Source organism: Littorina saxatilis, linkage group LG4 (genome assembly GCF_037325665.1).
Source record: "Littorina saxatilis isolate snail1 linkage group LG4, US_GU_Lsax_2.0, whole genome shotgun sequence".
NCBI classification, from domain to species: Eukaryota; Metazoa; Mollusca; class Gastropoda; order Littorinimorpha; family Littorinidae; genus Littorina; species Littorina saxatilis.
Window position 1 is genome coordinate 18824488 of NC_090248.1, and position 19753 is coordinate 18844240.

General features: G+C 43.5%; 1 protein-coding gene across 1 annotated transcript in view; it reads left to right on the forward strand.

Moving 5' to 3' along the window:
* The first annotated feature begins 482 nt into the window (after positions 1-482).
* The window catches only part of LOC138964158 (polyamine deacetylase HDAC10-like), a 42778-nt gene continuing 23507 nt past the window's right edge, over positions 483-19753 (forward strand). Inside the window, exons 1-11 of the mRNA XM_070336045.1 lie at positions 483-561; positions 12732-12799; positions 13261-13405; positions 13757-13894; positions 14358-14429; positions 14798-14823; positions 15448-15552; positions 16553-16621; positions 17746-17872; positions 18778-18843; positions 19200-19259. Coding sequence (XP_070192146.1) covers positions 12759-12799; positions 13261-13405; positions 13757-13894; positions 14358-14429; positions 14798-14823; positions 15448-15552; positions 16553-16621; positions 17746-17872; positions 18778-18843; positions 19200-19259 — 849 coding nt within the window. The 5' untranslated portion in view covers positions 483-561; positions 12732-12758. The remainder of the gene's footprint in view (positions 562-12731; positions 12800-13260; positions 13406-13756; positions 13895-14357; positions 14430-14797; positions 14824-15447; positions 15553-16552; positions 16622-17745; positions 17873-18777; positions 18844-19199; positions 19260-19753) is intronic.

Below are 19753 nucleotides of genomic sequence, written 5' to 3' on the forward strand. Positions count from 1 at the left end.
TTATTTTGCATTTCGTAGGCAAGAGCTTGCTACTGGGAATTAAGTCTTGACGTAATAACACGCCCAGATTCCATGTTGAAAGTAAGAAATGGTTAGAATAAAAATGCAATTAAAACACTCACCTCATAACATGACAGAGGCCAGTACATGCACTCCCATAAATCAAGTATATAGCTCCAGTCAAAGCGAACTCTTCGACTGTAGCTAGGAATTCATGCCCTAAAAATCCTTAAAACTTTTTTTTATTTTGAATACTTGTGTTTGTTGGGTGTAAATTGTTTGTTAGTTTTAGTGCTTCTTCGTTTATAAACCGCACACACACTCACAAACAAGTTTTAAGCTCTCTGCAGAAGTTGTTCAATGTATTAATCTACTAAATTTTGCATCAAAATAACCAAGACTGTACTTTGTGGCTCCAGCCGGTGTGCACAAGAGACGGTGATTTATGATTCAAAGGGCAGTTAGAGTTATCTTTTCCTATCACAGTATGGCGGACGTCGTTTATCCTGTCAGTGTTTGTCAAATGTTATCGTCCACAGCTGATTAAACCCTGATTACGCGGTAAGTGAGCTTTTTCCTATGACTATCAGCTGCTAAATGCGATGTTGGAGCCGCAGTGTGACGTTCGCACTAGCCTTTTATCACAAACTAACGAGAACCACGCACGACCCTCTTCCACTTCCAGACATACACCAAAGTTGTGTCGGTTGTCTTTGAGTACTGGTGCACTCGGCAACAGGTGTTGCGCCTACGTGCCACTCTGCACGTTTAGCATAATGTCTTTTGGGTGATCGTTTTACGTATGTTTTCTTTTCTTTTGGGGATCCAACTCGATTTATTTCAGGTCTGCCTCGTTGTACTGTAATTTGGGGTCCGACTAAACTACGCGCCAGCACGCGCTAGCACGCGCCAGCACGCGCTACCTTGAACCATAGCACTTATATACTTTATTTTTATATTTCTAGTTAGTTCATCGTCCATTCTCACATAATACAAAATTTCAAACTTCAATGATGAAAAATACGGAAGTTATGACGAGTTTAAGGAGAGCTAATGCACTACTCTCAAATCCGACGAATGAATGGAACGAATGACTCCGTATCCGACATTGTCGGACATGGAGCCACGGCCTTAGGATAGCTCTCCAAAAACGCGTCTTAGCTATCGTAAATTTTATCACTGAAGTTTGAAATTTTGTATAATGTAAGAACTGACGATGGAATGAGTAGAAACATACAGATAAATTATATAACAGCTATGAATCTCAGTAGCGTCCACTTAAAATTGGTAGCGCACAGTTTTAGTCACTGCCGGATTTTGTCGGATTTGAGAGTAGCGCATTAGCTCGCCTAAAACCCGTCATAACTACTGAAATGTTCAACACTCAAGCTTGAAATTAAATTACATATTCCTACTCCGAATCACATGTAGCATTGACACAATCGGAGATGCTAGGTTCTGAAAAGGCTAACCGTCTAAGGGAAGCAACCCCAACCACAAAAAGTGTAAACGTAGCCATGGTAATGACCATACACCCGGGGAGTTACCTCCCATCGTGCATGCCATGTCACTACTGCTACTGAACACGTGGCTCATATCATTCGACCTTACAGCTTTCGAGGGAGCAGGTTGTTGATTTTTGGGCTCCCCTGTGGCTGCGCTGTTTGGTGTTGTTTTGACACCCACCGGCCACGTTACCGTCTATCTTGCCTCCTGCTTCGTAGTTGGTGAGCTCTTTCCATTTTGGTCATTATTTTGACAGGAAATTTGTTGTAGTTGCTGATTTTCGTCCGTGTTCGGACCTGTGATTTTTCAGTGACTACTGTTGGCCGCCATTTTTGTTGTCAGCATGAGTTGACAGATTTTTGTGGCTAGGCCATGTATTTTGGAGGTAAACGTAATTTTACCTTCTTACTTGCTTGCTGCTTTGTTTAGTTGGTAAGCTTGTTCCTTCTTGTCTTTGGTTTGACAGGAATTTATCTATAGTTGCTGACTTTTTGTCCGTTTGGACTCCTAAATGCGTTTCAGTAACTTATCTTGTGGCCGCCACTTTCGGTTGCTCAGCTTTCCTGACAGCTTATTTATGTGGCTAGGCCTATGTTATGGTGAGGTTCTCCTTACTTTACCTGCGTTTTGCCTTCTGCTTTGTTAGTTGGTAAGCCATTTCATATTTCGTCATTACTTTGACAGGAATTTTTGTTATTGCTTAATTTTCGTCCGTTTTGGACTTCTAAATTTTGTCCAGTAACTTATCGCTTGGCCGCCATTTTGTGTATCAGCGTTGCTGACAGTGGTTTACATGGCTAGGCTTTAGCAGGTATCTACCAGTCCGTAGGACTGGTCGTGGTTTCGGATTTAACATGTTTGTTATGTTTTGTTCGTTACTCTTTCTGCCTCGAACAAACACTTTGTGGGGCAGTCATATACTGTTGTATGTCCTGTTTCTTCTCCTCGCCTTCTCTGCCGTTAGCAGATCAGGTGTTGCAGGTGTCTGCTTATCTTTGTGAAGAAATTTTCGCGTTCCAAGCCTGCGTTTTCCGTTGGTCCCGCTGTCTGTGGGCGACGTCACCTTGTTGGCTTCTTTGACGCTTCCGGCCGAGACGTTGTCTAGGGCGGATGTTTTGCTTCTTCGTCTTCTACCGCTGTGGTTGGCGATTCAAGTAAGTCGAGCTGGTCCACAGGCCCTCGTGAGGCCGTCGGACAGTCCCTGCTGGGACACAGCTCTTTTCGGCGGGTTCACGACCCGCAAACCCCTGTTCAGTCGCACCCTGGCTTCACTGAAGACCATTGTGTGGCTGAGCAATGGCGGCAGTTGGTTCCGGCTACTTCTCCGACGTACGCACCCGCTGGGGTCGTTTCCGGAGTTGTCTAGCCGTTTCCGACTGCTGCGCTTCCGGCACTCGCCGGAAGCATAGGTCCCCCGATGTACGCACCCGCTGTGGTCGTTTCCGGGGTTGACCAGGTCCCCCGATGTGCGCACCCGCTGTGGTCGTTTCCGGGGTTGACCGGACGTTGCCCCCCGGGCATTCGTCCTCTGTTCAGTCGCACCCTGGTTTCCTCGAAGACCATTGTGTGGCTGAGCAATGGCGGCAGTTGGTTCCGGCTACTTCTCCGACGTACGCACCCGCTGGGGTCGTTTCCGGAGTTGTCTAGCCGTTTCCGACTGCTGCGCTTCCGGCACTCGCCGGAAGCATAGGTCCCCCGATGTACGCACCCGCTGTGGTCGTTTCCGGGGTTGACCAGGTCCCCCGATGTGCGCACCCGCTGTGGTCGTTTCCGGGGTTGACCGGACGTTGCCCCCTGGGCATTCGTCCTCTGTTCAGTCGCACCCTGGTTTCCTCGAAGACCATTGTGTAGCGGAGCAGTGGCGGTAGCCGTTTCCGGCGCTGCGCTTCCGGCACTCGCTGGAAGCATAGGTCCTCTGACGTACGCACCCGCTGTGGTCGTTTCCGGGGTTGACCGGACGTTGCCCCCCGGGCATTCGTCCTCTGTTCAGTCACACCCTGGCTTCCTCGAAGACCATTGTGTGGCCGAGCAATGGTGGTAGCCGTTTCTGGCGCTGCTCTTCCGGCACTCGCTGGAAGCATAGGTCCTCTGACGTACGCACCCGCTGTGGTCGTTTCTGGGGTTGACCGGACGTTGCCTTTAGGGCATTCGGGCTTCCGGCCTCCGTCCTCGCATTCGGCGCTTCCGCTTTTCGCGGTCTCGTCTGGTGCTTTCCGGCTCCGCCCGGATTTACTGCTCCTTTCGCTTCCACTTCCTCCCGGATGTCGGTAGCTGAGGAGCAACGCCAGCCCTTCGGGCAGGTGGTGTCTCAGCTCTGGCCGATGTAGTCAGCGTTTCAGCCTTCGGTTGTCGCGTCGACTGCCGCTCCGGTTCCTGCAGCTGCAGACTTGTCGTCTTTTCTCTCTTAGCCTGATCGAGGCATGAGTTAGGACGACGTCGGGGGGGACGGATTTCCGGTTTTCCGGTTATGCCGTTTCACCGGCCTTCCACCAGTACGTGGACTTCGGTTTTTTCGCCGTTCGTGTCGGACATTCAGTCTGTCCTCAGCGATTCCACACGTGCTGGTTATTGGGAAAAAGGCTTAACGCTGTCCTCTTAGCTGCGGCAGAGGTCACGTCGAAGGTTTTCCCGGGCGGGGCTTCGGCCTCCTACACTTCCTGTCTGGAAGCATAGGTTCTCCATCACAAGCGCACGTAGTGGCTTGTCTGGGGTTGACCGAGGACTGGCCTACGGGCGTTCGGGTTCCGGCCCCAGTCCTCTTCTGTTCTGTCTCACTCTTGTTCCGTCGTGGGCATTTGTGTTTCACCAGTGCGGCAGCCGTTATCGGCGTGGTGTTTCCGGTTTTACTGGAAGCATAAGTCCTCCATTTCAAGTACACGTTGCGGTTTTGACTGGAGTTGACAGAGGACTGGCCTACGGGCGTTCGGGCTTCCGGCCTCAGTCTACTCTATGCATCTTTCGCTTCCGTTTTTCGCGGTTTTGTCTGCTGCATTTCCGGCTCTGTTCGGATACACTTCTCCTCTCCCTGACACTCCTTCGGAGGTCGGTGGGTGAGGAACAGCGGCTGGCCTACGGGCATTTAGGCTTTTAGCCTCAGCCGGGGCAGTCTTCACTTTACCTGTTGGGTGGTGCGTTTACTGCCTAGTCAGTTCGGGTGGCCCTGGACGTTTCCCCTATTCACGACCGTCAGTAGGGGGATAAGTCAGGTCTTTTTCCGGTTGGATGGTTTTCCGGTTTCCGGTCATCTCATTCATCAGTTTACCACCAGCAACTGTGACTTCGGTTTGCGTTCGTAGCTGAGCTATTCTGGTTCTCAGTCTTTAGTCAGCAATCGAACACGTTCTGGATTTCCGTCGCAGCTCAAGCTTCGGCTCAGGATTTCCCTTGGGTGCATCGACATTGGTGGCTTCCTTGTTGGTTGACTTTGTTGTCGATGTCGGACTTCCGTTCCGTGAAGATAGGATGTTTTTTCTACTTCCGGTTCCTTAGTCACCTTTTGTAGGTACCACGGGTTGCAGGTTTTGGCTAGGCCATCTCCTCCCGAAGGTGGTATCTCTAGTGTTTTGGTTCTGCCGCTGTTTCTACTATGGTTCAGTTCCGGAACATGCTCAGCCTTGGCTGGCTTCGGCTACACGGGCTTCACCTTTTGTTCCTTCTTGCTTATTCAGCCTTTGGAACTTGCCTCCTTTCTCTACTCTGTTGGCCAGCCCTTGCTAGGGTGAGCATGGAGCAGATGAGGCTGCCCTTCCTTCTCTACGCTCGTACGGCGGGTGTCGGAGGGACTCGTTTCTTTCGCGTTCTCAGTTCCCTGAACAGTCAAAGAGAGTCGCTTAAACTTTGCCTGCAGTAGAGATTCAGTCGAGTAGAGATCACCAGGTCTCTGACTGCTTTACAAAGGTTGAAGGAAGGTAGGGCTAGCATACTCAGAAACATGCTTAGCAGAAGCATGCTCATTCCTCTGGTAAGCTAAGCTGGCAGCCAATAGGCAGCCTTGGCCGGGCAACAGCCATTCCACGTTGCGGCGATGGTGGTTGTTACCTTCCTGTTTCTTGTGGCTTGTGGGGTTCTCTGGCTTCAGGTTACCCCTGTTTGGCCACAAACGTTCGGACTTTGGTCCTTGTTGTCTTTCATCGAGTCGGACTCTGTCTTTCTCTAGTGATCAGACGCGTTCTGGTGTTTCGTCCAAACTTAAGGTTCACTTGAGTTGGCCTCGGAAGTAACATTCAGGTTTTCCTGAGGGGGCATTGTCTTGGACAATGGATGTTTGAGGAGTAGTTCTTTGTGGCTTCCCTCCTCTCCCTCAGGTTTTGGCTACTCTTCTCCTTCGGGCAGAGGTTTAGTTAAGGTTCGGTTCCTGTGACTTCAGTCTTGGGCCTTTCCTCTCTTCTTCCTCATCTTAGTATGAGGCGAGTCCGGATGACGTCCGTTGGGTCGGGTTTCCTTACAGTCGCCCGGCTACAAAAGGCAACTTTGTCTAGGGCGGTTGTCCGTTTTTCTCCGCGTTGGACTCTGTCTTCAGACAGGGACAGACGCGCTCTGGGTTTCTAGCCAAACTCAGGTAGGCTCTTGATTTGGCTAGGAAGTTAACTGCCTGTTTTTTCCCTGAGAACTCTGGTTTCGGGAGTCTTATGGCTGGCTGGCTTCACGGTTACGTTTACCAGTCTTGTTTTTCTGCTTTCGGTTTTCGTTTCACTCTCGATTACCTTCAAGCAGACTGTTTTGGGAACATTCTGGCTTTTAGCCATTTTGTTTATGGTTGCCAGTCACATCGGTCTTTGACCACCGTGGGTCCTCACTTCCGGTAGCTTACGCACAGTCGTAAGTGGCTGCTGTCGGGTGCTACCTCTCTCCCTACGTTCGCAGGGACTGGTAGGGGATGACTGGCGACCTTCTATTTGTGAGTTTTCTCTTCGAGGTGGACTCTGGTACTTAGTGCTTGGATGTCTCTCTCTCGCTCTTTCGTGGGGATTGGTCACTCTTATTTTGAGCTGACTTCTTTCTCACAAGCCTTTTTGGCTTTACTACATCCCAAGGTTTGCAGACTTTGGCATGGTTGTCTTAAGGTCACCGCGGGGGTTCGTCCTTCTCAGTTGAGGGGACAACCTTACGCACGGATCTTCTCAGGACATTAGCATTTCCTTCCAATAAAAGGGGGGGGGGGAAGCTTGTCTTTCCCTTGGCTCGCCAGGGTTTTTAATCCAAGGCTTGGGTCTATTCCTGTGCTGTTTTTTACGGCTAGGAGATTGGAAGAAGTGCTGAGCACAGCTTTCTGGATCTCTGAGGTTGTCTCTTTCGCTTTGCCTGAGATACTTCTCGGCTGTCAATCAGGACTTTCCTTGGTTCCCTCACTGCCTGTTGGCAGTGGGCCAGCCCTGGCAAGGGCTTTTGAGTGGGTTAGATTTTCTTTCCCACTGGGACCGCCCTGATTCTTTGGCAGCGGTCCAGGTTTTTGGCAAGGTTTTGAGTGAGTTAGATTTTTCTTGCCCACCGCCTTGTTGTTGCAATCTGCTACATGTGATTCGGAGTAGGAATATGTAATTTAATCGAAAATTTTATTGTAAATTTTCATTTAATAAATATACCTACCCGAATCACATAGTATATTCCCTCCCGCCAACCCCGCTTTTGATTTGGAGAATTTATTCTTTAGGTCGAATGATATGAGCCACGTGTTCAGTAGCAGTAGTGACATGGCATGCACGATGGGAGGTAACTCCCCGGGTGTATGGTCATTACCATGGCTACGTTTACACTTTTTGTGGTTGGGGTTGCTTCCCTTAGACGGTTAGCCTTTTCAGAACCTAGCATCTCCGATTGTGTCAATGCTACATGTGATTCGGGTAGGTATATTTATTAAATGAAAATTTACAATAAAATTTTCGATTTTGTATTATGTAAGAATGGACAATGAACTATATAGACTATAAAAATAAATTATGTAAGTGTTATGGATCACTGGGTAGCGTCTACTTCAAAGTGGTAGCACGCTGTTTAGTCAATGGAGGAAATCGTCGGATTTGAGAGTAGTGCATTAGCTCTCCTTAAACTCGTCATAACTTCCGTATTTTTCATCATTGAAGTTTGAAATTTTGTATTATGTGAGAATGGACGATGAACTAACTAGAAATATAAAAATAAAGTATATGAGGCTGTGCCAAAAGGTGCTCTGTCAGAGGGGGACATTTTATAAGAAAATAAAAGTAACAGTATCATTTCAACACTTACACAATGTGAAAGAATAGTCATTTGGACATACAATTCCAGTCTTAAAAAGATAACTCAGTAAAGCGACTTTGAGAAAATGATGTGTAATCGTAATTTTTGGGAATCTGTCGGATGTAACAATGGACATGAAAGACAAGTAAAATTAGTTGTAAACCTATATCATTTGAGCAAATTTTTACTTGTATCATTTATATAACCATGTAGCAGGTGTTTAAACTAAAATGTACTGATTGCTGATAGAAACTGAACACAATATAGTGCAATGATGATGTCATGTGTTGCATCCGACAGATAGCAATTACTAGCAGTTTGAATTCAAGAACAGCAAAGCACAGTTTTGATCAAAAACCAAGTTTATTCATTTGGTGAAGTCCTTTCATTGCTGTCAGAAACAATAACATTGATCATGCCTGGAGAAAAGATTGCCAGCCATACCATTCATCTGTCGGAGGTAACATATTTTTAGAATGGACACAAATGATGATGTCATGTGTTGCATCCGACAGTAAATGTAAATTTAGCAGTTTTGCCAGAGTAATGGTGGGAATCGCAAACTTAGCCCGTTTGTGGAAAGAAAGGGACATTTTGATCCGTTTTTAGCTCATATCGTGCTGACTGATGAAGGCCACATGACACGAGCGAAGCCGTGTCAAAGTTTCGGTTGACAGTTTGATATCTGTGTCAGGAGTTTCGATCGACGCCTGACTTAACACTTTTGAGGCAGTCTTTGTTATTTTTGAGTTTGTTTCCTGCATATGATAGCCGTGTAAACTGTTTAACACGGTTCCAAAGGTTATTTTAGGTTTCGAACTTTCACTCAGTATTTTTTGTTTTTCGGGTTGAACTTTCTGTTGACCGCAACTTACAAGAAAAAGCTGACATGGAACTGATACTTACCGCTGCGTGTTATCGACGCCATCTTGGAGGGAAAAGTGCGCGAAAGGCATTGTGGGAAGGAATGTCTTTTTACTGCGATGCGACAAACATCCGGTAGAAGTAAAATCGCGGCCAGAATTATTAAATGTTCGATCGAAACACTCTGACATGACGAAGTTACTCCGTAAAAAACATGCCTGATATAAAATATATACAACAATCAGTGCTGTTTTCACCGTTGCTAAACGTCAAACTAAGATTGCAGCACTTGTTTCTGTGTTCTTCTAGAGAGATTTCTGGAGCAAATCACTGCCGTCAACCTTTTCTGCTGGTGTGACATCTGACATGATAGGTTACGATCGTAACAGCTTTTAAAAAAAACGTTTTTCACACATTTCGGGAAGAATTTTGTTCTGCTTTTTACATTGATTAAAAAGCTGAATCTCTCCTCTTTCACCCATCTACAAAAAAATGACTCTCAACTTGAAAGATAAAAAACAAAAAATCGTTGTTTGTGGGTCCCCTAAAATGTCCCCACTTCCGGATCAACATTCGGACCTGGATCTTGTAATTATTTTGTATTTTAACCCTTTCAAAGGCCAACATGCACCTTAATGTTGTGCATGTTGTATCTTTGATATACTTTTAAGCTAAGTGAGGCTAAATCAGGAAAAATGTATGATTACAAAACAAAATATCAATGTGCAAATTTGACAGGGGTCTCCCAGAGCACCTTTTGGCACAGCCTCATATAAGTGCTATGGTTCAAGGTAGCGCGTGCTGGCGCATAGTGTAGTCGGACCGGTAATTTGTAAACAGGAAATCAATCGTAGGGAGACGTCACGGTCCAAAACATGACTGCTAACTAGTACTGTTACTAAAATTAACCGACAGAGCGGTGGTACACCTTGTTATTTGTGTTATCCTTTGTGCATGCAGGTTTACTTGTTTTGATACTCTTTTATGGGAGATGCGGGATGATCGTGCTCCCAGCCCCTATGCTCTATCACAAGTAATTGATGATCTATTCTATTACTAGTATTAGTACACTCACTGGCGACTGGACCAAGATCCTTGCATCATATGTTGACCCCTTCCCCGTCCCTGCCTTCATGAAACAAACATGCGCATATTTCATATAGGGTTACAGTGTTGTTGCCAGGCCTCGGTCTTCGGTCTCTGACGCATTCCTTTCTGATTTGACGCATTGGACCTAGCCTTGTCCAGTCGATGGACCGATAGTTTTTACGTTTTGGTGGTCAACTGACCGATACATATATTCGTACAAGACGGACAAGGTCTGCAATGAATGGAATGGGAGTTGCAAAGTCGGAAAACAAACCCCGATCGAAATGCTCATGTTCGCTACGAAAGGGTAGGCCAGGAATGTCAGGCTCTTTCTCCTAGCAAAGTTTATGAACAATGAAAACTAGGATTGTTCAATGGCTTTATTGTCATTTTTGCGTAAAAAGATCGATTTAACTCCGGACTGTAAGTTACTTTGCGTTGCATGTATCAAAGGTATGGCGGTACAATTTGGACCTATTGTTTTTTTAAAGCCAGGACATTTGGACCTATTGTTTTGTTTTGGGGAGGTCCAAATGACCTATTGTCTTCTTAGGCTGGCAACAACACTGGGGTTAGGAGTGATGAAACTCTAATTGCATCAAAACCAGAATGGCAGTTTCAAAAGGATTATACTTAGACATTCAGTACACATACAGGTCTTTGCTTGTTATTGTGTTCAACATGAAGTGCATATATGTACACAAAGACAAGCATGCACACAAATCTTTAGTAGTTTACTAGCGCTTGACCCCTCCGTGAATGCTACGGACACAGTCGGTTAACTGTATAGTCTTTGGTGATAACATAGCAATGCTTTCACTCGTTATGAGGGCATTGCCCATCTCTCCCTCGCTGCAGTCACCTTTCCTGTCCCTGAATTGGGTCAGGTAGTGAGGTTTGATCCTTCTTTTTTTTAAAGCGCAAATCCTGATGGTGATAAACAAAATAAAAACAACACACACAAACATAATAAAAACAAGAGGCGAAGCCATCAAGGCTCACGTAAGAAATCGACAAACAACAGTAACACAAACTCAATCACTCCGTCACACATACACACACACACACACACACACACACACACACACACACACACACACACACACACACACACACACACACACACACACAGAAAGAGCATAGGTGAAACTGTGCAAGAAAGCGAGACACTAGATCTAGATCTGTCTGTCTGCATGTAGCCTACTTACAGGACACGACTGCCAACTAGTCTCGGCGCGCTCAAAATAATAATGACCGAGACTTTCAGTACTTCCTTCGCGTGACGTCTAACCCTCTTACGTCATAATGTGACGTCAATGTAATGTGACGTCTTCAAATGTTAGAGTTTCTACCACAGACATACACACACACGCACGCACACACAAACACACACACACGCACAAACGCACAGACAGACAAAGTTATGATCGCATAGGCTACACTTACATGAGCCAATCAACACAAAAAAAATGGCACGATGGCACATACTTAATAACATAATAACACAAGTACCCAAGGGGAGTGTATCAATCAATCAATCAATCAATGAGTCTTATATCGCGCATATTCCGTGGGTACAGTTCTAGGCGCTCTGCAGTGATGCCGTGTGAGATGAAATTTTATACGGCCAGTAGATTGCAGCCATTTCGGCGCATATTTACCTTTCACGGCCTATTATTCCTAGTCACACGGGTATAGGTAGACAATTATTAACTGTGCCTAAGCAATTTTGCCAGGAAAGACCCTTTTGTCAATCGTGGGATCTTTAACGTGCACACCCAATGTAGTGTACACGGGGGGAGGTTCGGACACCGAAGAGAGTCTGCACACAAAGTTGACTGTGAAATAAATTTCCGCCGAACCTGGGATCGAACTCACGCTGACAGCGGCCAACTGAATACAAATCCAGCGCGCTACCAATCTAGTGTAGAGCAATAAATATTCACACAAAAATATCTTACCAGGACTGGGAGTCAAACTCTGTACGCCATGTGAAAGCAAGCACTCTAAGTCCATAGGCCCCCCCAAAAATAGGGTCGGTAGGTCGGGATTTTAATTTTTTTAAATTTTTTTTTTCCCCCAAAAAAACCATTTTTAAGTTATTTTGCCAAAAAAAACAGACTTTTTTTATTTGTTTTACTTTTTTAATTTATTTTTTTCCCAAATGCCAAAAAAAAGTCTAGGGTCGCGCGAAAAAATAGGGTCGGTCGGGATACCGTAAAGAGACTTTTTGTTGTTGTTGGACTGACCACTATAGGCCACTCCGGGGATCACACGTACTTTGCTTCCGTCAAAAACGGCTGGCTGCGCTCAGTGATCAGCGGTCTTATGTGCTTTCTTTCGATTTTAACTCCAACAATTATAAATTATAAATTATATTCGTCTGGAATTTGGCACAACGATTCAGCATTGATATAAATCACATTGATGCAAATAGGTCAAGAATCGCCTGAGGTGTCGGCAAAGGAAAGCCCTCACGAAAACTTAATTGCATGTAACTTTGGTATTGTCGTAGCGATTGGCTAGGATTTTTGTCCACATATGCAATAATAATATGTCATGCCAAATTTCAAGCAAACTTGCTGGTAATCACATGAGTTATAAGCAATCGGGCGGGGATGTAGCTCAGTCGGTAGCGCGCTGGATTTGTATCCAGTTGGCCGCTGTCAGTGTGAGTTCGTCCCCACGTTCGGCGAGAGATTTATTTCTCAGAGTCAACTTTGTGTGCAGACTCTCCTTGGTGTCCGAACACCCCCGTGTGTACACGCAAGCACAAGACCAAGTGCGCACGAAAAAGATCCTGTAATCCATGTCAGAGTTCAGTGGGTCATAGAAACACGAAAATACCCAGCATGCTTCCTCAGAAAACGGCGTATGGCTGCCTAAATGGCGGGGTAAAAAACTGTTATACACATAAAATTCCACTCGTGCAAAAAAACACGAGTGTACATGGGAGTTTCAGCCCACGAACGCAGAAGAAGAAGAAGATAAGCAATCAAAAGGTGACGGACGGACGCCGTTGTTTTATGTTGTTGATTATTGTTTTATTTCAACAGGAAGACAGTGAACTTCCTTGCTATTCGATGATGGCTGAAAATAACAAGGATGCGAACAGACCTATAAGGTGAGAATTGTTGTGAAGGAAAAGTATTTCTTAACAGCTTAATTTTAGTTTTAACATCATTATTTTTGTTTTAAATTATGGTCATTTCTAAATTTCAAGTGCTGATCTTGTTATGTGATCTTGAGAATTGTGGACAAAACATAATTTTTAGAAGCTTGATTGTCTTCTGTAAATGGGGTTGCTTTTCGTTGATTTAAAAAAAAAAACATTCCTTTATAAAGAAGGGTAAGATTAAGAGTATTAGCCGTGTCTGATTTTGTGTCCTGACAGTGAAAACATTTGGCGAATAAGAAACAGGATTTTGAATTGTGTGTGTGTGTGTGTGTGTGTGTGATCAGAGAGAATGGAGACTGCATACAGCCAGGACTAAGATCACAAACCACAACAGTTTTACCGGGATTTCTTTCTAGAGTATGCAAGGAATAATTTTCCTTCCTCATTTTTCCCCTTTCACTCCTCAGCAAAACTGGACTGGTGTATGAAGAGAAGTTGACAAGGCACTACTGTGCATGGAATACATCCTATACAGAAAAGCCAGAAAGGATCCAAGAATGCTACAGCCGTATTCAACAGCTGGGGCTTGTGGAGCGATGCGTTGATGTTCCAGTAAGTTTGATGACATGCGTGTGCAGTTGCACAAATGCATGCACATACATGTACATTATATATGCATGCATGAATGCACAGATTCATGCACACACAGTATATTTATTAAATACCATTTGTGTCTTTTTCTTGCAAGTGTTATTCAACTGCCTTAAAATCTTGCAAAGAGACACGGAGACAGACATAGAGTTTTAGTAATATATTAGAAGTCATTCTGATCAAAGGATTTTGAGCGCCATAAGCCAACAATTGCTCTTTATGCTTCTGATCATTTGTGTTGTTGTTGTCCCTTTAAACTGATCTTAATCGTCTTGAGTGAAAATTGTTAATTATTTAATTTTGACGGGTCAGGTACGGCCAGCTAGAGACGAGGAGATTCTGCTGTGTCACAGCAAGAAGCACATTGATCTGCTGAAAGAGACGCACTTCATGACCACAGAGCAGCTCGGCAACTTCTCGCGCTCCTACGACTATGTCTATTTCCACAAGGTGGGACTTTACTTTAATGTTTGTTGTTTGGCTTTAGTTGTGTTCAAATCTCTTTTGTATGGATTGATATATATGATTGCAGATGGTGTTTGCTGTATAATACAGTGTTCTAGATGATCGAACGTGCAGCAAAGACCTGTATGTATACGTGTAGATATTGCGTCACCCGTGACTCATTTTTTTCTTAAAGGTTCCAAATGCATGCGTTGTTTTGCTCCAACCAAGACTGCAGATCTTGGCAAACGCGTGACGTAAAAACTAGATTTGATGACATTACCCGTACACGTTCCCGTAAATGTGCTGAAAAGTGCCACATCTAGATCTTGCTAATTTTGAAACAGTGTTGCCCAATTTCATATAAAACCTTTCAGTTAAAGTGTTGGGGCATTTCTTTCTTTGGTATTAGATTCTCAAGAATCAGTCAATCAGTCAGTCAAAGTTCTCATTGTTTGTCTGTTTTCAGACTGTAGAGGAGAACGCTCGTCTAGCGCTGGGTGGTGCCATTGATTTGGTGGAACAGGTTGTCACTGGAAAGGTAAGTTTCTGCATTGCTTTTGTTTGCGCATTATCTTTTCTGAAGCAGCATGCATTTGATTGTTATAAGTCACAAAGAGCTTGAAAGTTATAAATCACAGAAAGCTTGAATTAGTTTTATTTATTATGTGTTTTTTATTCACCTTATCAATATCATTAGTTGTGGTCTTTCAAAAAAGAAGTTTTTGTTGAGGCAATTCAAGTTAATGAATAACACAAACGAATGGCTTAATTTTCCTGCTTGTACCTTTTGCATTGCATGTTGAATTAGAACTCCTTGACAGTATTTTTCCTGTTTTTAAGTTCACATGATTTCCTTGACATCTGCATGAGTTTGAATTACTGGTTGGTTTGAATTTTTTTTTGCAGCTGCAGAATGGAATGGCTGTTATAAGGTACCATAGATTTATCAGTGATTTGTTGAAGACTTCTCAGCTTTTCTTGACCAATGCCACAGAGAGAGAGATAGAAAGCTTTTCACAATAGAAAGAAAGATACATGAATGAAAGTGGTGGGGAAATGAATTTTAAAGTCTGGTATGATTGCTTTGATTTAAAAATAGTTACTGTCGTAAATGTGGAATTTAAAAAAAAAAGTTTCAAGCAGGATTTTCAAAGATTTTACACATTTTCTTTGGAAATGTAACATCTTCTGACATTTCCAGAAGCATTAACTTCCCGTATGCATTTTCTGTATGCATGCCCCTTGCAGTAATTGTATGAAGCATCAAAATGCTGAGTTGCTTTGTTGTCTTAATTGAAGTGTCAGGAAAATTCTGTAAGTAAGTTTTGTCAGCACAGAAATGGTACTTCATTCTGCTTTGTTTTGTGTATCTAGGCATGGGCTTTTTCTGTCATTTGGCAGATGTCTAGCAGATTCAAAGCTTCAAAGCTTCTTGACATCCCCAGATTGCACCATTTTTTTCAACTATTAAATTTTATAGTCTTATGCCTATTATCAGTTTGTCGTTGTGAGGTTCTCAAGAAACAATTTTGTCAACTTTAGCATGTGATTTGCAGGCCGCCAGGACACCATGCAATGTCAGAAGAATACTCGGGCTACTGTTACTATAACAACGTGGCTGTTGCCGCCAAAACCGCAATGGAAAAGCATGGACTCCAGAGGTAAAGTTGATTTTCATCAGGTTTTACTGTTAAAGCACAGGTTTTCTTCTTCTCGTTCGCTACTGTTACAGCACAGTTGTTGAGGTGCTGTTTGTGGTCAAGGTCATGAATGAGTAAATTGTGCAATGGTGATTTTCATTGTGCCTAAGGAGAAGAACAGAAATGACAGTGTCTGTATTCACTGTTTAAGTTCATTTATGTTGAACTGGGAGCCTCCCACTCGTGGGAAAAACACAGGTGTGCTTCCGGTTCATTCGCCTCGCAGGCTGGAGTGTTTACTGCGGCAGTTATTTTCCTTTTTATGAGCGAAAGTTGCTTTGTTTCTGGAAGTGGTACCTGTTATCGGCTTCATGATGGATCGTAAATTGTCCTTGCAATCTTTATAGACTGTTAGAGGTGAAGTTAGATTTGTTGTTTGAATGTGTCTTTTTTTGTATAGTTGCTTCAGCTTTGATTGAGCTATAGGGTTGTGTATGAAATTTGCATTTAGTCTTTCTTTTTCTTGCTGAGTGTATGTACAGTCTAGAGAGGAGACGGACATGGTGTGAGCTTGTCCAGGGGGGTATATGAACATCTCAGTGGCAGGGGGATGGAAGCACTTGTTAATGAGTGGGAGTGTGTATGCGCGTGGTGTGCACGAGGATGTATGCACGTGAGTGATATTTGTAAATGTGTATTATTATAATATCATCTTTGTATTTATATTATTGAAATTGTTATATCTCGATGTACAGCGCTAAGAGCATAGTTAAATTTGTGAAGCGGCGCTATATAAGCTATCTTTATTATTATTATTATTCTAAGTTTTATCCCATGAACGAAGAAGAAGAAATATATGCCACAGGCAGTTTTCATTTCATTGCAGTGGTGTTTTTGACAGTTGAGTGTGTGGAATTATGATTATGTAGATTATGGTAACCCTGTTGATGATTTTCTTTGGTAGGGCTAAGCACATTTTTGCTGATGATGGTGATGATTTGCATGATGTCTGTTTGTGCAGAGTGTTGATTTTGGACTGGGATGTTCATCATGGGCAGGGTACTCAGTTTGCCTTCTATGATGATCCAAGGTAAAAACAGAAAATAGTCTGTTTGTCTCTTACTCTTAGAGTTGGTGTTGTTCTTTTTTTGGTGTGTGGTGTGTCACTGTGTGTGTGTGTGAGGTTGGTGTGCGTGTGTGTGTGAGGTTGGTGTGTGTGTGTGTGTGTGTGTGTGAGGTTGGTGTGTGGTGTGTCACTGTGTGTGTGTGTGTGTGTGTGTGTGTGTGTGTGTGTGTGTGTGTGGGTGAGTGTGAGGTTGGTGTGTGTGTGTGAGGTTGGTGTGTGTGAGGTTGGTGTGTGTGAGGTTGGTGTGTGGTGTGTCACTGTGTGTGTGTGAGGTTGGTGTGTGTGTGTGTGTGAGTGAGTGATTGTGTGTGAGGTTGGTGTGTGTGTGTGTGTGTGTGTGTGTGTGAGTGAGTGAGTGAATGTGTGTGAGGTTGGTGTGTGTGTGTGTGAGTGAGTGTGTGTGAGGTTTGTGTGTGTGTGTGTGTGCGCATGCGCTCTTACCCAAGGCCAGTCGATATATAGTGGACTAGATGATTACCCGCTTCGCCGGGAAGAAGTAGAGCCGAATACCCGGCAAAACCCGGCTTGGCCGGGAAGAAGTAGAGGAATACCCGGCTTCGCCGGGATGAAAGCGTTGTGGACAGTGACCTTCTAAAAATAGTAACGGGAATATCCGGCTTCGCCGGGATGAAAGCGTTGTGGACAGTGACCTTCTAAAAATAGTAACGGGAATATGGATTGACGCCACACGAAGGAAGGGAGATAAACGCAAAACACTGGAGAAGATAAGGAAGAGTTACTGGGAATGGATCTGGGAAGATGAACAGAAAAACCAAAATCGGTTTAGCGCTGCGCGCTGAGAGCACGTGTTGAAAATTCTCATCGACCAGGTTGTGTCCGGGGTCTACCTGAATATGCCCACCAAATTTGAAGCAGATCCATCGAGAACTTTGGCCGTGCATCGCGAACACACACACACACACACACACACACACACACACACACACATCGTATATATATATAGATGTCCCTTTGTTTCTCAGATCTTGTTTATTTGCTTTATGATCTGTCTGTTGCCTTTGTGATATGTTTAATTGATCTATGTGATTTCCGTGCAGCTACTCACAAAGACTGTGTTGTTCTTTCAGTGTTCTTTTTGTCTCCATCCACCGCTATGAGCACGGCATGGAGTGGCCATATTTGCGAGAGTCCGACTATGACTACATTGGGGAAGGGAGAGGCAGAGGGTTCAACTTTAACATTCCCCTGAATGAGGTATGCATAGTAGTTTTAATTAGCCTCTGTGTTTTTTGTTCTCCTCCTTCATTTGTTTCTCTTTTGTTACCAGTCTAGTAAAGAGTTAAGTCACAACAGTCAAACTGTAAGACTATGTTCTGGGGGGGGGGGGGGGGGGGGGGGTGATGTTTTGAACCAGAGAAAGTCTTAATTGGCTTAATATTCTGAAAACCGTAATAGGCTGTGTTAATAACTTAATACCATGCGAGGAAAAGAAGAATTTTGTTAAATACAGTAGAACCTCTTGATTAAGATCCTCAATTGTAAGACTCCCTCTACTATGACTCATTTTCTCAGACAGTTTCTTCATAGTGTCATTAACTTACCTCAATTAGAAGATTCCCTCTCTACATTTCTCAAATGTTAGGAGGTCTGAAAGCAGAGGTATTATTGCTTTTTGGGGTTATAACTGCTAAATGAGTTTGGTTGCCTTTCATCAAAAAAATTTTACATTTACTAGAATTTACATGTTGCATGTCTTAGACTTGATGCTCTCTTCCTATGCGCTTTCGTCCTAGTCTCTCCTTGTGGTTGTTTGTACTTTCTCCCCCCTCCCCCTCCCTTTTCTTTTTTATCTTCAGTAGATTCTTCTGTTCCTATTTAGCTCCCCATCCCCATTCTTTCAATTTGTTCTTCTGGTTTATTGTTGTTATGTCCACCATTACGAAAATGTGTGTAATTTAGTATTGTTCTGGTCACATGATATAAGCATTTGCTTGAGTGCGTGTCCTAGCTGTATGTTTTGAACTGTTCATGCGAAGAAATTCTGAATAACATTTTGTTTAAACCTAATGAGTTTGTTTGCTTGATTGTTCATCTGTTTGTTTCAACATCTTTTTTTTATTGTTTAGAAAGTGATGGTTTCTGGCTTTGTTGTGTTTCAGACTGGTTGTGACAACAGTGACTATTTGTCTATCTTCTTCAACCTTTTGCTGCCAGTAGCCTATGAAGTAAGTGACACCAATCATCTTTTACAGAAATGAAAAAAATTTACGTTTTTACAACAATTTTTTTTTTTGGTTTGCTCCTTTTTATTCAGTAGTTAGAGCAGTATTAGTGATAATTAAGTCATTTGTCTGTGACCAAAATAACTTTTTGCATAGTTGTTGTGACACAAATAATGTTGAAAATGTGATGTGCTGCTTGTTCGAGATGTGTTAACAGTGTTTTGTTACTGTATTTTCTGAACAACCTTTTTGTGCACCTCGGACGAGCACATTTGTTCAACTTTGCACAGATTGTATTTTGAGTTACATTCGCGATTTTGTTATAAGTTACACCAAACTCAAACTGCTTTTTATCTCAGTTTCAGCCAGAACTTGTGCTCGTCTCAGCTGGTTTTGATTCAGCTATTGGTTGCCCAGAGGTGAGCAAACAATCCAAACAGTCACTTTCCATGTTTTGTTGTGATACACTTTATTTGCATGAAATGTGGGTTAAAAATTTGAATTTACATTTTGTAAAAAGAGGAAGTATAAAAAGGAGGAACGAAGTGTAGGTTAGTACTTGTACAGGGAGGATGGGCAAACATGATTTATGTTTTGCTCTGGTATGCCTGTTGATATTAGACAATGAAATTTGTAAAAATAACCTGTCACTTATGTGCTTGTAGCATAGCGTGTGGAAAATATAAGCGCAAAGGTAGCATTGCAAAAGGCCCATATGCAAGTTACAAAAAAAAGAAAACAGATATGAGAGCACAGGGGTTAACAACAAATCAAAGCCACGCTCATTGAATTGGCAGTGTGAGGAAAACAGGAAAATAATGACATCTCTGGCATTCATGCCATGACACACGCATGCTGAAATACACATGCAAGCATGTGCTTGTGTGCTGGACTGTGCTCAGTGGCACAGATC